The 16,131-nt window shown below is 45.4% G+C and overlaps 5 protein-coding genes across 5 annotated transcripts; 3 read left to right on the forward strand and 2 right to left on the reverse strand.

The window, feature by feature from the left end:
- Positions 1-289: 289 nt before the first annotated feature.
- On the forward strand, positions 290-2,512 carry sac6 (fimbrin; the record flags this gene model as incomplete). The annotated part of the gene is made up of 5 exons (XM_026761808.1): positions 290-312; positions 419-629; positions 688-1,376; positions 1,443-2,425; positions 2,478-2,512. 5 exons carry the CDS (start codon positions 290-292, stop codon positions 2,510-2,512), a joined length of 1,941 nt encoding a protein of 646 aa, XP_026615457.1.
- A 2,588-nt stretch (positions 2,513-5,100) lies between these two features.
- Positions 5,101-6,205, reverse strand: CDV56_108316 (RNA-binding protein; the record flags this gene model as incomplete). Its single annotated transcript, XM_026761935.1, has 5 exons — positions 5,101-5,153; positions 5,212-5,587; positions 5,640-5,739; positions 5,789-5,845; positions 6,123-6,205. 5 exons carry the CDS (start codon positions 6,203-6,205, stop codon positions 5,101-5,103), a joined length of 669 nt encoding a protein of 222 aa, XP_026615458.1.
- A 1,319-nt stretch (positions 6,206-7,524) lies between these two features.
- CDV56_108379 (putative mitochondrial carrier protein) lies at positions 7,525-10,875 on the forward strand (the record flags this gene model as incomplete). The annotated part of the gene is made up of 8 exons (XM_026761998.1): positions 7,525-7,629; positions 7,694-8,011; positions 8,083-8,361; positions 8,410-8,546; positions 8,595-8,749; positions 10,193-10,297; positions 10,374-10,741; positions 10,798-10,875. The coding sequence occupies 8 exons, from the start codon at positions 7,525-7,527 to the stop codon at positions 10,873-10,875; spliced, it is 1,545 nt and encodes a 514-aa protein (XP_026615459.1).
- Positions 10,876-11,144: 269 nt separating this feature from the next.
- On the reverse strand, positions 11,145-12,614 carry CDV56_108472 (glutamate-5-semialdehyde dehydrogenase; the record flags this gene model as incomplete). The annotated part of the gene is made up of 3 exons (XM_026762091.1): positions 11,145-12,052; positions 12,103-12,264; positions 12,314-12,614. The coding sequence occupies 3 exons, from the start codon at positions 12,612-12,614 to the stop codon at positions 11,145-11,147; spliced, it is 1,371 nt and encodes a 456-aa protein (XP_026615460.1).
- Positions 12,615-14,000: 1,386 nt separating this feature from the next.
- On the forward strand, positions 14,001-15,139 carry CDV56_108547 (putative COP9 subunit 3; the record flags this gene model as incomplete). The annotated part of the gene is made up of 3 exons (XM_026762166.1): positions 14,001-14,369; positions 14,423-14,593; positions 14,648-15,139. The coding sequence occupies 3 exons, from the start codon at positions 14,001-14,003 to the stop codon at positions 15,137-15,139; spliced, it is 1,032 nt and encodes a 343-aa protein (XP_026615461.1).
- Between the last annotated feature and the right edge of the window lie 992 nt (positions 15,140-16,131).

Genomic DNA, 16,131 nt, shown 5'->3' on the forward strand with positions numbered 1-16,131 from the left:
CCCAGCTCCAGGGGTATCCGGAGATTAGGTAGTTTTTACCTTCAGGCTGCCTAAAACCACGCATCGCTCAACTCGACCCCTTCCGCCCCGGTTTTTCCAATATCCTCACCGCTGGGAGAAAAAAACTCATCCGTCCTGCTCTCGCGTCCTAATCGCATCCTTCCACTTCATACTGGCGTCCTCATTCCGTTGCCATCTTCCCATTCCTTCTTGAACTTATCTCGGTGCCAGATCTATTCTTTCTTCTAAGGCTCCATCCACAGGACGGGCATATCAGCTCCTCGAGAAGATGAACGTTCTCAAGCTTCAGAGGTTCGTACTTAATGCTATTCGTCTATTATGTGGTTCACAGCTCTTCTCCACAAAAGACCTTCACGCAGACGTCTTATTAAGGCTTTCTTACATGGATCACTTCTAGGAAATATCCACACTTTGAACAAAGTGAAATCTTCTCCCTCCAGGATGCTTTCAGAAAATTGGATGTTGACGACAAGGGGTATCTGGACGAGGCTACTGTGATCAAGGCCACCCAGCAGTCTGAGCGTCAGCCGTACGACGTCGTGCGCCAGGCTTTGAAGGAAGTCGATCTCGATAGCTCTCGTCGAGTCGAGCTCGAAGATTATGTAGATGTTCGTGTTTGTATCTTCGCCGATGCAGGGACCATGTGGAGCTAAAATTATTCAACAGCTCATTTCAAGAGTTCGCTCTACTTCAGCGCAAAATAGAGCTACTGCCGGCCCAAGTGCAGCTCCAGGAATACCCGAGATTGGGGTGGGTGTGTCTCGACACGTCTCCAAAGGCAGTGTAGGAGGACGAATTCACGTTCAAGGCTCTTCCGCGAATGTCACTCATACGATCAATGAAGATGAGAGAACTGAGTTCACCAGACACATCAATGCTGTTCTTTCTGGAGACCCCGATATTGGTCATATGCTACCATTCCCCACTGACACCTTTGAGATGTTTGATAAATGCAAGGACGGATTGGTCCTAGCGAAACTGATCAACGACAGCGTCCCAGATACGATTGATGAGCGTGTCCTGAACAAGCCCGGGAGAAAGATCAGGGAACTAAATGCATTCCATATGACCGAAAATAATAACATTGTGATCAATTCGGCCAAGGGAATCGGATGCTCTGTGGTTAACATCGGAAGCGGTGACATCATAGAGGTCCGCGAACACCTGATCCTGGGTTTGATTTGGCAAATTATCCGTCGAGGCCTTTTGGGCAAGATTGACATCAAGCTTCATCCGGAACTCTATCGGCTTCTGGAGGACGACGAAACGCTAGACCAGTTCTTGCGCCTCCCTCCAGAGCAAATCTTGTTGCGTTGGTTCAACTATCATCTGAAGAATGCAAAGTGGGACAAGAGGTAAGTTGGGCCGCTTGCAATATAGAAATTCTTGGTGAAATACTGCAGCTCGCTTACCTGTTTCAGGGTGACGAATTTTTCCTCTGATGTCAAAAACGGTGAAAATTACGCTGTTCTCTTGAATCAGCTGGCTCCTAATCTGTGTTCAAGAGCTCCGCTTGAGACTCGGGATTTGCTTGAGCGAGCAGAGCAAGTTCTGGCAAATGCAGAAAAATTGAACTGTCGGAAATTCCTGACTCCTACGTCGCTTGTTGCTGGAAACCCCAAACTTAACCTTGCATTTGTTGCCAATCTGTTCAATACGATTCCTGGTCTCGACCCAATAACTGAGGAAGAAAAACTCGAGGTTGAGGATTTTGACGCAGAAGGAGAAAGAGAAGCTAGAGTGTTCACCTTGTGGTTGAATTCGCTCGATGTACAGCCCCCCGTCAATTCGTTGTTCGATGATCTTCGAGATGGTACCATTCTACTTCAAGCCTACGACAAAGTGATTCCTGGCAGTGTCAACTGGAGACATGTCAACAAACCACCTAGTTCTGGTGGCGAGATGATGCGATTCAAGGCTGTGGAAAACACAAACTATGCAATCGAGCTTGGAAAGCACATCGGTTTCTCCCTTGTAGGAGTACAGGGTGCGGACATTACCGACGGACAACGTACACTTACGCTGGGACTAGTTTGGCAATTGATGCGGAGAGATATCACAAACACCCTGTCTAGCCTCGCGCAGCGGATGGGCAAGCGTGAAATCACCGATGCCGAAATGATCCGGTGGGCAAACGATATGTCCCGTAAAGGAGGCAGAACTTCGTCAATACGCAGCTTTAAGGATCAAACCATTGGCACGGGACTTTTCCTTCTTGATGTTCTGAACGGAATGAAGAGTAGCTATGTTGACTACGACCTCGTCACGCCCGGCCGATCGGACGAGGAAGCGTACGCTAATGCCAAATTGAGCATTAGCATAGCAAGAAAGCTAGGTGCGACTATTTGGTTGGTTCCTGAGGATATTTGTCAAGTGCGGTCTCGCTTGGTCACTACATTTATTGGTAAGTTAGGTTCTTCTGTACACAGATCATGCCTACTAACTCGTTCAAACAGGTTCTCTGATGGCCACATACGAGAAGATGCAGTGATCAGCTTGATACGATTTCGTTGCAGTTGAAACATAGCATGAAATATGTTCTGTCCCTAGTTCGCTAGAAATTCAGATATTTCAGGCCACCTTTATCAGGTACTTGATAACTTGAGTGCTTTGAGACGCATGTGTTGCCTCAACTCTAAGTTCTATATGGATTATGACATTGGATGTGAAATTGGCTCCTGAAGCCATGTATGTAGTAACAGTTCTTTTATAAGGGTTGTCTAATTTGACAGCAATCTAAGGAACATTCATGTCTTATAAGGCCTACCTTGTGAATATGATCTTACTATTGAATAACCAGTCCTATTTTATTTCAAGTAGATTAGAGTTACTTTAAGTGATGTTAGAATAAATGTAATAACTAAATAATAAGGGGCATAGATAGAAGTATATTTACAAGTATTATACGGAGGTGTGGTGCAAAAGTCCTCGGTAGTCACGTGACCTGCTACATACAATCTCTGAATGCTAATTGGCTGTAGGTATGTGGGTCTGACAATGACTTTTGCACCACACCTCCGTACAATTATTAATAAGGTTAATATTGAGGTTTTATGCATGATCTAGCACCTATCCTGTGATCATTCATGCCTGGCTAGATAGTAGTTACATAAATTTAGTTATTTACTAGGTAATTAAGTAACATACATAAAAGAATTAAACTCCTAAGTAAATCACCCAGCACAGATCAGGGCATTAGATGATGCTAATAGAGGGAGAGTGTTATAATCAAAACATACCCCCTAATCTTAATGACACACCCCTCTACCTTAATAACACTCTGTAAATGGCAAGACTAAGCATCATGCGTTCTGCATGAATCCTAAGTATTCCAAGTCTCATACTAAATAGCAGTATAAGATACCCATAAAATAGGCATTCAAAGTGTTATATTTTCATTTTGCATCTAATCTCACAGCTAATTAGACAATACTATTTAGGATTTAATTACTCCTCTATGAGCTATATGTTAGGAGCCGGCGCTGGGCCGCCGCACTACCAACTGAGGCAAAAGACCTATTATGATTCAACCCCTTGGTTGAATCATGCCCAGCCACCATATATATACCTTAGTCAACTGGATAACACTATACTTACTCTACCACTTACTAACTGTAACCATAACTTCAATTGCCTTCCCTACTCTGATTATCCATGTGATTCCTAGTGCAATGAAGTATAGGGAGTAGAAGAGCTATTTGTATAGAATAAGCCAATCTCCTAGTATATAAAAATATGAAGCTATTACATCATGTAATGCCCTACCACCATGCCCTATGCCCTAGGGTTAGCACTTATATAGTTGAGGCAGTCACATGCTTCATCTGTTTACTATTTATAGCAGGGGAGTGTGTCAACTAATAGAAGGGGGGTTGTCTCTATTGCAACCCCCAAGAGATATCTGGCTCCATTGGAAAAGTTATAATGCGTAGGGTAGCATTGGTTTCAGCCATTCTGAGGGGAAATGGGACCCTGCCAGATCAGCCATGAATTTTCAGGTGCTGAGGATCATGTATCAGATTGCGAACGATTAGGAGCAATGACAAGACAAGCATAAATTAAGCGCTTTGACCGACCATCGAGTCATGCCCGTGTTGATAATCTCAAGCCTCGCTCTCATATCTTCATGGACCAAGGGAGGAACTGGGAGTACGTAGCGCCTTTGACATGAGCTCGAGATGTCGGTTCTCATGCTACGAACACTTAAAAACAACCCATATGGAGCAATGTGGATGGTCGAACATGTCAAACATCCATTTTATGATACACTGTTTCCATACAGGAGTTGATACTTACGGCTACTTCTACTGGACTATGATATCATGAGTCGGTAGCCGAAACGACAGATCGACGGAAGGACCTCGCGAAGCTTAGCCGTTCGTGATGGACGGTGAAAGGATGGCAATCGTTCTCTTATTAGAATGCGATCAAGACGGACGATGAACGCGGATATCGGGACACACGTAGGGACGACTAAATTGGCGCAAGTAGAATTAACGATCGCTCGACGTTCGGTCGGAAATGATTCGAGCTGCTGACCACAATAAATACCAATGGTTGAACAAGCGAAGACAAACCATGACACGAAATCGGAGGGGAGGTAAAGGAAAATGATAAAGAAGAAATCAGAGATGGGGATGGGGAAGAGCAGAGAGCAAAGCAACCATGAACGCCCAGCTGTCCATTTTCTTCCCTTTTCCCCACATTGTCTGGTTGTTTTTGCTTCCAAAAATCCCCACGTAGTTCTTCCCTTCTGGTTCTCTGCGGTGCACGAATTCACCATAAGAGAACACAAATTGGGAAAATGAGCAAAAAGAGAAGAGAAGAGAAAGAACAAACATATAAAGAGGTAAGAGCAAAGACAGGCGAACGTAAAGAGAACATAGGGGGAAAAAAAGTTACCCAGTGAACCAGTGTCTATTACCATTACCGGATTGGAAACCTGATTCAAACTAGTGTCACCACGCCCTCGATAACCATATCTCGAACGGAACATTGATGCTGTCGCGGTTCTTTTTGGTCTCTAATCCGTGATCGCAAGCTGTCCAATAGCTATGCCATGAGCACCGAGGGGTCAACCTACTCGGCAGTATCTAGCTCGTCATGAGCCGAAGTCAGAGGATCCAGGGGTGCTGCCAGAGTGAGCTGAAGAACTCATTTTTGTCAACTAGGGGATTGAAAGCAATGTACCTTTCCTGTCTTCACCGTTCGGTCCATTTTCGCGTTCTTCTTCACGGCGCTCTCTCTCATCGTCGCGACGTTCTCTGTCTTCCTTGACATCACGGTCCCTTTCATCGGGGCTTCGCGAACGATCACGAGAGCGTTCTCGGTCCCTATCGCGACGGTCATAGTCTCGATCACGGCGGTCATAGTCTCGGTCGCGGCGGTCATAGTCCCGGTCATGTCGGTCATAGTCCCTCTCGTATCTTTCATCCCTGCGAGGGGAATAATCACCTCGACTACGACGAGGAGATGGAGAGCGACCTCGACGTGGGGGGGTACGGTCACGGCGTCGGTCACGACCGGATTCAAAGCGCCAGGAGGCAGATGGAGGAGTACGGGCCCACTGAGGAAAAAATTAGTCTAAAGGAACAATGGGAGACATCGGAGAAACGTACCTCTATCTTGAGCAGATCGTCGCGGCCAATCCGCTTATTGTGCATCTCGTGATATGCATCGTCCGCGTCACGGCGGCTCTCGTACTCGACGAAAGCAAAACTAAGCCTCGTCAGAACCATGGACAAGCATGAAATCGAGCAGAACATACAGTCTGCTAGAAGGGGTGCGCGGTGCTGGGATATCACACCGAACGAGGCGTCCATATCTGTGAAAGTGTTAGCTCCGAATACATCATGGAAGAACAAACAAGGCAGATTGGGGGCAGGTGAAAGAGTACGAAGCGGAGAATTTGTCTAGTCAGCAGGGAGTTGAAAGGGGGAAGGTAGCAATGACGAATCGTAAATGAGGAAAGCTGCTTTTTCTACTCTCGTCATGTAGAAGCTGAGTCTCAAAGGTGTCGGACTTCATTGAATGAAGCGCGAAGATGGGTACGAAGATCGCAAGGTTCTGAGAGTGTGTAGCAATCGACGAGCGACACATACCGTTCGAATTCGTATGCGAGGTCGCGAGCCCGAGTTCCGTGCCCGAAACCAGTGACATAAAGGGTGGTGCCTGGGCGAGACATTTTTGAGAGATGGAAGACGAAGAGATTCTTTATGGGGTTTCAATTGCTCAAGTCTGAGCTAGCTAGAGTTCACGTTGGGGAAATTCGTGGAAAAACAGGCTGATCCAAGGAGAAATGCAAGAAAGTGGTGGTAGTTGAAAGTAGTGAGGGAAGCACAGGATGAAAAAGGAACTACGGCGAGGTGGATATGCCACAAGCGAACACGCCATACCTGTAGACTACGTACCTAGTAACCACACTCACAGAGGGCATTTCAAGGATAATTTGGAAGTTCTATATTTCAGGTGAAAGGCACAACCCGATATTCTCACATTTACATAGATATACCTTGGCCCAGACTATACTCTGACTTTGACATAATATGGAATTCCATCATGCAACTTTGCGACTCTTGAACCTTTGGGCGACAGCCAAATAACCAAGAACAAGTATGTGACAAGCAGTACAGGTATGCTTGATTGCCAACGGCAAATCAGTGATGATAATAGGTAAACCTGAACCGGCCACCTAGGTCCGGCACCACCTGGATTCAGGTCTCAGTTTTCATAGATCGCGTCTAATCTACTCCGTACAAGAGGCAGGAATAGAAGTCGTTCGAATGTCTTGCTTATTTTATGATGTAAATTCCTGGTAGATTTGTAGCCCCAGGCCACCATTACAGGAATCACCTAAGAATATTATTGATAGTAATTGGTTCACGCAGCACACACCCTATCTAGGAAGAAGTAAGCCTAAAGATAATCATGATACCTTACTGTTAGCGTCTGTTCTATTATATCTAGCAGTTGGGGTACTCAAGGAATCTGAGCCTTTTGAAGTCCCTATCTCACTACTAGTGGGAAAACAAAGCATATGTGTTCCTTGATTAAACCTTAATATTAGCGCCTACTAATGCCTCAGTACAATTCATATTGGCTTCATTGGAGTTGAGAGTCAGATTTGATTCTTCCTTCACAGCAAGATTTAGTTTTGCGTCCTTCTTCTCCGCGGCATTCATGCTGCTTTAGCTAAATGAAAAGCTTGAGGAGAGTTGATCAGCCTGCAGTTCAAGATTTGAGGATCTTGGCAGCATCTGACTGTAATTGCACCTGCGCCCTTTGCGACTCTTCAGTCTCTGCCATTTCCTGATATAATTTTTTTTTTTTGTTTGTTGGCCACTCTCAACCTTGAGTCGATCGTTCTTTGCAAAGGATAAACCCTCTGGCAATTATAAAGTGGGCCAGGACACAGGGCACACTGCGCGCCAAAATCGAGACACCTCGCTTTTATCACGAGTCATCTGTGGCTACGAACTTGAAAACTGAGCTTACTGCGATAAAATGAGCTTAGATCGCAATCAACACAGGCGAGATGCTGACGTCGAAACGTCTGGGGAAACCAAGTCGTCTAAGCTCCGTCAATTGTCAGCATCGGATCCCGTTAATGTGGGTTTAAAGCGCTGCTATAGCTCCCATACCGCAACTTTCCACCGCTGATATCTGTTTTCAGGCTCCCTCATTGAAGAGCACACCGGTTTTGGCCAAAACCAAAGAAAGGATATCCGAACCCGTTATCGCAGCATTCATTGCTGGAGGCGTAGCCGGTGCTGTATCTAGGACGATCGTATCACCACTTGAACGCCTCAAAATCTTGCTTCAGATTCAGACTGTGGGTAGAGAGGAATACAAATTATCCATATGGAGAGCTCTCGTGAAGATCGGAAAAGAGGAAGGCTGGAGAGGCTTCTTGCGTGGTAACGGCACAAATTGCATTCGCATAATACCTTATTCAGCCGTCCAGTTCGGGAGCTACAACTTCTACAAAAAGGTAGGTCTCGAAGACTGGTGGCAGTGATAAATTGAGTTGTGGGCTAGATGCTGACCTACATCTTTTTCCAGTTCGCCGAACCTTTTCCAGATGCTGAGCTGTCGCCAATCCGGCGCTTATTATGTGGAGGAGCTGCTGGCATCACCTCGGTCACCATCACATACCCCCTCGACATCGTCCGAACGCGACTCTCTATTCAGTCCGCATCTTTCGCTGCTCTCGGTCAGAGAACCACTGCCGAACAACTACCTGGAATGTTCACAACTATGGTTTTGATTTATAAGAATGAGGGTGGTCTTGTTGCCCTCTATCGCGGTATTGTCCCCACAGTCGCTGGCGTTGCTCCATATGTGAGTGAGACCCGTGGAAGATTGATGAATAAATGCTTATGAAGTTAGGTGGGCCTCAATTTCATGACATATGAGTCTGTTCGCAAGTATTTGACCCCCCATGGGGATAAGAATCCCGGTCCGTGGCGCAAGCTACTAGCAGGTGCTATCTCAGGGGCTGTAGCTCAGACTTGCACATATCCATTGTAAGTTTTAATTCCACCTTTGGGATTTACGAATTAATATGGTCATAGTGATGTCTTACGACGTCGTTTCCAAATAAACACAATGTCAGGAATGGGCTATCGGTATACATCAATTTGGGACGCTGTGAGGGTTATCATCGCGGAGGAAGGCTTACGCGGCTTTTTCAGAGGAATAGTGCCTAACCTTCTGAAGGTTGCTCCAAGTATGGCTAGCAGTTGGCTCAGCTTTGAGTTGACAAGGGATTTTCTTGTTGGATTTAGCGATGAGAGATAATCATGACCATTGTCTTCATGAAAGCTCCTAGCTGACTGCCTTTTCTTGGTATTCATAATAATCATAGTAGGGTGGAAAGTCTCATTAGATGGTTAAACAGAAGCAACTGGTTTCAATAACAATGATGCGCTCATGTAGGTATAGTTGATTTATGTACACAGTCCTTCAGTTTCTGGGATATAGAAGCATGTAATGTACCTTAGTATGAGTCTCCCTTAAATAATGTCCACTGAGCAAGGATCCATGATCTCTACCAATGGATACTTAGGGAGTACGGAGTACTACAGATTATTTCTTAGGGTATATATGGCTCAGCACTGCATTATATATACATATGTATAAATATGTACCAAGGTAGTGAACATATTCGTAATTCAATCAGGCCCCTCCCTGCCCTACCTTATGGTATTAGGCGCATGTAGGTACTACGTATGTAAAGGCGTTGGTTACATAGGGATCATTGATTATGGAGTTAAGTACCAGTATACCAAGCTTTCTATTGCTCTTATACTCGGCCCTGTATAGATAACTGAATGCTGAGTTTATTCATATCCTCCATAACAGCAGTTGAGCCTATATGCCCTTAAGTCTTAACATACCTAGTCTAGATAGGTCCTAGGATTCAGTGACATGGGAACATCTTACTGGTAGACACAAAACGTAGGTACTCTGGTCCATTCACTTTATATCCCTAACCTGGTGCCAAGCATATCGAATTTAGCGTGGATTTTATGCACTAAACTGCTAACGCTGATCGGTTAGATTAGACGACATAGTCAGTAATTCACCTAGGGGATACTTAAGGTAGGTAGTGTCTGTCTATACTACACTGATCTAGCGTCAAGAAACTAAGAGGGGCAGGTAGCTTAACAATGGGCACAGGAGAATAATACTAGGGCTAGATAGAAGGTGTTAGGAAAGGATAGGTCAACAGACAGAAGGAGAACGGCAGAGTGGCAGAATGAAGGACTCATAAACAGAATAATAATAACAGTCTGATTATGTTTAGATGTCTAGGTAACATGCAAGGCCATGTTACTAATCCATCAGCAGTGTATGTAACTACTGTGTATTGCATTAATAGACGTGGGACCCACACTAGTTGTAGGTCACGAGCTCTAAATTCTAGATTTGTACTAGTGTAGGGCTCAACCCGCACACACCGTCTATCAGAAAATCGTAGATCAAAAACCTCAACAGATTTACATCGCATACGGGCGCGACAGCAAGCCAACACCCAGGTGTACTATCAAATACAGCAGCCATGGGTATGTATTTACGCCTAAAGATCAAGATTGCGTTGAATCTGCTTCGAGTGTCAACGCCCACAAAAGGCAGGGAATTTGAAAGGCTAACAGTCGTATCACTTCAGGTATCGACCTGGACCGTCACCATGTGCGCAGCACCCACCGCAAGGCGCCGAAGAGCGAGAATGTCTACCTGCAGGTCCTTGTGAAGCTCTACCGCTTTCTCGCCCGTATGATAATTTCTTGAAGTCATGGCTTGTCGAGATGGTTACAGTTGGAGACTGATTAAGTTGTTTGTTCTGCTAGGCCGCACGGAGTCCAACTTCAACAAAGTTGTGTTGCGCCGCCTTTTTATGTCGAGAATCAATCGCCCTCCCGTCTCTCTTTCGCGACTTGTTTCCAACGTCGCCGATTCTCACAAGGGCAAGACTATCGTCGTGATTGGAACCGTTACCGATGACAATCGTCTTCTCACCGTTCCCAAACTCTCTGTGGCCGCTTTGCGATTCACTGCTACTGCGAGAGCCAGGATTGAAAAGGCTGGAGGTGAGACTCTGACTTTGGATCAGCTCGCACTTCGGGCACCTACTGGAGCAAACACTCTCCTCCTCCGTGGCCCCAAGAACGCTCGTGAGGCTGTCAAGCACTTCGGCTTCGGCCCCCACAGCCACAAGGTGAGATGATACCTCACTATTGAGTGTTAACCCAGTCATACTTATACTTGATTTAGAAACCCTACGTTCGAAGCAAGGGTCGTAAATTCGAGAGAGCTCGCGGACGTAGAAGGTCTCGTGGCTTCAAGGTTTAAGCAGGCATCTCAAGGAATTTGACGATGTTCTGGGGGTTGAGTTGGGATTGTCACATAAGCCTATTACCAAAAATACTTGCACAAGGGCTTTTGCTTTCTTGCTGTCAAATGTGGAGGGCATCTAGCTGAGTAGGGAATGTGGCAGCAAAGCTCGCGCTGTTGAATCTGGAATTCCAGATACGCTGGGCCTAGAGTAAATTACAGTGAAAAGAATCAATTCTCATTGTGTCGGTCGAAATCGCAATGCAAATCATTCATCAATGAAGCCACTAAATAGCTAAATTCTCATGTTTCCACTTTCTACCTCCCTCTCCTTCAAAATAATCACTTGCCCTGTGTCCCTGACCCCGAAGCAGATACTTGTAGATGGTCAATCCATCTAAACCCACGGGCCCTCGCGTATGGATCTTATTCGTACTGATGCCAACCTCTGTGCCAAATCCGAACCTCATTCCATCTGCGAATCTGGTCGAAGCGTTCCAGAAGACCCCAGCGCTATCCACACCACTCATGAAATACTCGGCAATCTCTTTCGACTCTGTCACAATTAGGTCTGTATGTTTTGACGAATGTGAGTTGATATGAGCAATCGCGTTCTCGACCGCTGAGATTGGTGATGATGTTGAAGGAATGGTCTTGACTGCTAGGACAAGATCTAAAAATTCAGTGTCGAAATCCGAGTCGGCTGCATCCTCTAGTAATTCTGCCGGCGGTGATGATGTAGTTTTCAAAAGGGCAGATTTCGATTGAATGTCGCACCGAAGACGAACTCCCTTGGCCAGAAGGGCCTCAGCGACATCGGGAAATATAGTCTCAAGGGCATCTTGATGAACCAACAAAGACTCCAACGAATTACAAGCAGCGGGATAATCTGTTTTTGAATCGACGATAACTTTGACAGCAATTGCTGGGTCTGCATCAGCATGCAGATATGCAGAACAGAGACCATCCGCGTGGCCGAGAACTGGAATCTTGGTGTTCTCCTTGACAAATCGGACAAGGTCGTTGGAACCACGGGGTATGACCAAGTCAATCAAGGAGTCCTGCGCTAGAAGGGACGAAACGACGTCTCTCGTTTTCACGAGCTGGACTGATGCCTCAGGTACACGTGTTCCTGAAATCGCTTCAGATATCACTTTCGATATGGCGATGAAGGACTCAGTTGACTCCTTTCCTCCTTCAATCAAGTCAGCGATGAGGAATTCGCTATCGATCATGCACAAGTACCTTTCAGAATAGCAGCATTTCCTGATTTTATGGATAGTGCCGCGATATTCGCGATTACCTCGGGACGGGCTTCGAATATTATTAGCAGGACACCGATAGGACAGCTCACTCTCTCCAGGGTGAGACCATCATCCAGAAGCGTCCTCAGGGTCACTCTTCCCACTGAGAGACTCGTTAGTACGATGTGAATTCGGTCAATTCATGTACACACCTGGGTCTTCCAGATCCCGTACACTAAGAATCCCCTTTAGCATGTCGTCATATTTTCCAGGCCTCGACAGGTCAAGCCTCTTGAGGACACTGTAGCTAAGGCTGCCATTTTCAGCCGCTCGGCTTGCTATCGCAACATCTCTTGCATTGGCATCAAGGATGACATCTCGATTTCTCGATAGAGCATCATGAAGCGCTGTCAATGCATCGTTGCGGTCAATTGTGGACAAAGTTGCGAGTTGACGAGAGGCTAAGGACGCAGTCCTCGCGATATCAACCGCGGAGGAGTCAGTGAGCGACATTGTGAGAAGCTTTGACGTGTAGCACAAGTTAAAACCAAGCCCTAGCAAGGGGACAATCAGATAGATAATACTAGCTCCAACTCTGCTGACTTCGTTGAATCCCTTGGTCTATGACTCAAAAGTCAAAATGATCCTCAGGCTACTACTACTAGTGTGGGGCAGGGGAATACCCGGTGGTTACAGTGATAACTGACAAGGGATGTCCAAGTCCTGATGCCTACATATATACTACCTGTCGACCAGTTGAAAAATATTTGTATCATTACTCTATACATGATCTAGCAGTTTAATTGATGACGGATTATCTCCGGAGTAGATTTTGGAATAAGTTCTTTGCGCTAAAGTTGATTACTCCGTAGAGAGGTTTTGGACTGTTGAGTACACAATATCACAAGAAATTTATGTAGACAAATCAAGGCTGTGAAATTGCCTTCGAAGCCTGCATTATAGTTATATCATATATTATATAGTATATAGATTTATGAGATGTATAGAAACAACACAGAGTACTGTACGAATAATCTCAAAGGCCCATGATCACATATCATCATCATGGTTTGGGGGAGTGAATAATTCAACACTTGGTATACATGCTGTTTTGACAACAGGCTACTCACACTATTTTGCAAGTTACGCTGATGCCAACTGAGAGTCTGAGACCCACGCATTCTGTCTTCCCTCTACACTTAGAAAGCCAGATTATCTTTCTTGTCCCGAATTTGTAAACGGCGATAGATGAGTTGAAAGATGGCAGAGATATTGTCGCGCCTCACCGTGGTGTCATCCCTCCAGCATGCCTCGAATGAGGAAGACTATGATCGCGAACTTCGCGAGCTCATTTCTTATATACAGCAACCTACAAAGCTTACCGAGATTGCGATAAGTGCCGATCTCTTGCTGGATGTAAGCAGATGCAAAATCATGCCCTGTTGTCATGCCATTATCAATATAACCGGTTTCGTCGCTCGCTTACACTCCAGGCAAACCGTTACAGGGTCTCAATCCATCTTTGCATTCGGTAGCCTATTTATTCGTTTTCCATGCCCGAGTCAAGGTCTTGGGCGACAGGTACAATCAACGTCTGCCAAATGATGTCCTGCCTGGGGGGGACTTGTGGAAAAGGGCCATTAAGTTTTTGAAGGTGTTCGACCCAATTCAAGTTCGCTACGCTGGCCAGGAATGGAGACGACTTGTTGAGCTTGTGGCCCAAGCCGCACAGGCTGCTTCAAAGGCAAGACGAGTTCATTCATTTATCAGTCATAGCCCCTTCTTTTGCTAAACATGACAGGAACAACATAGACTTTCCTAGCAGTCCAAGCGGTTAGAGATGCAGTACTTCGACTTGATCCGGCATCTGAAACATTCACATCGACACATCTCCTTCTTATGAAACTTTGCCTACTTAGCAGATCGTACAGGCACGCTTTGCCCGTCCTAAACAAAGCTATGTATCACTTTCCTGCCGGTGTCAACCAGGCTCATCAGGCGCATCGTCAAATTTTTCTCTGCTCTGAGCACGGGTCAAGTGTGGCGTACATCACCCGTGCTTCCGGTTTCACTGCACAGGTGACATATAAGGACCACCTGCAATACTTTCTTCATGGTGCGATGATATACATGGTACTCAAGGAGTGGGAGAGTGCGCTCCATCTCCTGTGCATAGTCATCACTTGCCCTGTCGCCAATGCTGTCAGTAAGATTATGGTTGAGGCATACAAGAAGTGGCTTCTGGTCAGTCTACTGGCGAAAGGAAAGGTGTGTCTCAAGAAAGCCAGGATTCTGTGTGCCATTGAGGGTATAACTTACAGGTCTTCTCCAATCAACAGGTTACATCAGCGCCTGATATGATCAATCCGCATGTGATGAAAGTCTATCAGTCGTTGATATTACCATATGTCTCGTTGGCTGATGCGTTTGAAAATGACGACACACAGAGGCTCAAAGCTGAAGTTGAGGTTGGACGGGCGATATGGCTCGCCGTAAGCTGACGAAAAGCCCGCGTCTGGTGTTCCCTATTCTAACACGCAGTCCAGGATAACAACATGGGTCTAGTTCTCCAGGTCGTTCATGCGCACAGGAAGTCCGTTGTGTCGAAGCTAGGCAGTACATTCTCAGCCCTGGCCACCGCAGACGTCGCGCAGCGAATAGCATCAGATCCGTTTCCCTCGACAGAGGTCGAAACGTCCATATCATCTATGGTGATATCTGGGTTGGGCTCAACTCTATTACACTCGAACAGTGATCATAAACCCACAATGCTTCGTTTCCGCGCTGGGGGAGCATCCCGCTCTTTTGGGGAAGAGCATATACAATTCCTTCTGGATTTGGAGAGTCGTTTTCTTACGACGCTCGCCGGTAGCATTGATCAGAGCAACCACAATCTGGAACTAAGCAGTGAGCATCTCCAGTTTCTCCGAAGGGCTAAAAATGCCTCTGAGCTCGGTTCTGGAAAGTTTGGGATGAAATTCAAAGATGATATCGCCAGCTGGGATGTTGATGAGGACATTATGAGTGGCCTGCATTGAGACCTGGGACTTAGTAACATGCAGTTTTATCACCTTTCAGGAGCCATGGGTGCACCAGCCATTGGCTTCTTAGCTTCGTAATTGATTGACTAGCTAGTTCCACTCGTTCAGGGTCTCTTTTATATCTTATGGGTCGACGGTTGCAGTATCATAAATATGGACTATGGTAGCGTACTACAAGGCTGATGCTGTATGTCAGGGGAAGATGATAGTTGTATTCCTTTAATGCTACTATTAGGTTAATAAGTAACTAATATATAACTATAGGTACATAACAGTGTGTCCCTGATACATCCCTATTGTTAGGAGCCAGCGCTGGGCCGCCGCACTACTAACTGAGCCGTAAGACTACTATGATTCAACCCCATGGTTGATCATGCCCAGCTACCATATATATAGTACTAGTCAACTAGATAACACTATCTCTGTGGTAGCACAAGCTGCTTAATGGTAATACTGTAAGTTAATTAATAATCTATCTAATAACTACCTTAGAGATCTTCCTTAGGGGTGTAGTGTGCATATATACCTATATAATAAGGGCCCCTTTTAGACCTAGCACCCTGTTGTGGTCTACGCTGTGGTAGGTACTAGAATGATATATGGTAAGAAGCTAAGTTTATATCTATGCTAGCTATCTTACAGATATAGATGTGGATGAGTTATCTTTATTAAGGTAGAAACCACATGTAAGGGGTGCATGCAGTAGACCATGATATTATCCCTCTCTGTGGATAAGTTGAGTGCAGTATAAGGTAATAGGAAAGGATAAAATCATAATTTATAGAAAAACTAAGTGTAAGGTAAGGAAAGATGAGGCTATTCTAGGTGTCATTTATAGGAAATGTAAGGATAAGATTATAAGCAGAACTAGGTGTGCTAGGTTCTCTGTAGTCTTTATTTATTATTATAGGGGTAGTAATAGGGTTAAAGTATTAGTTCTAGTAGCTATAGGAAAGGAAAAAATAAGTAGCAGCAGCTGGTTGCTAAGA

Source organism: Aspergillus thermomutatus (assembly GCF_002237265.1).
Source record: "Aspergillus thermomutatus strain HMR AF 39 chromosome Unknown NODE_66, whole genome shotgun sequence".
NCBI lineage: Eukaryota > Fungi > Ascomycota > Eurotiomycetes > Eurotiales > Aspergillaceae > Aspergillus > Aspergillus thermomutatus.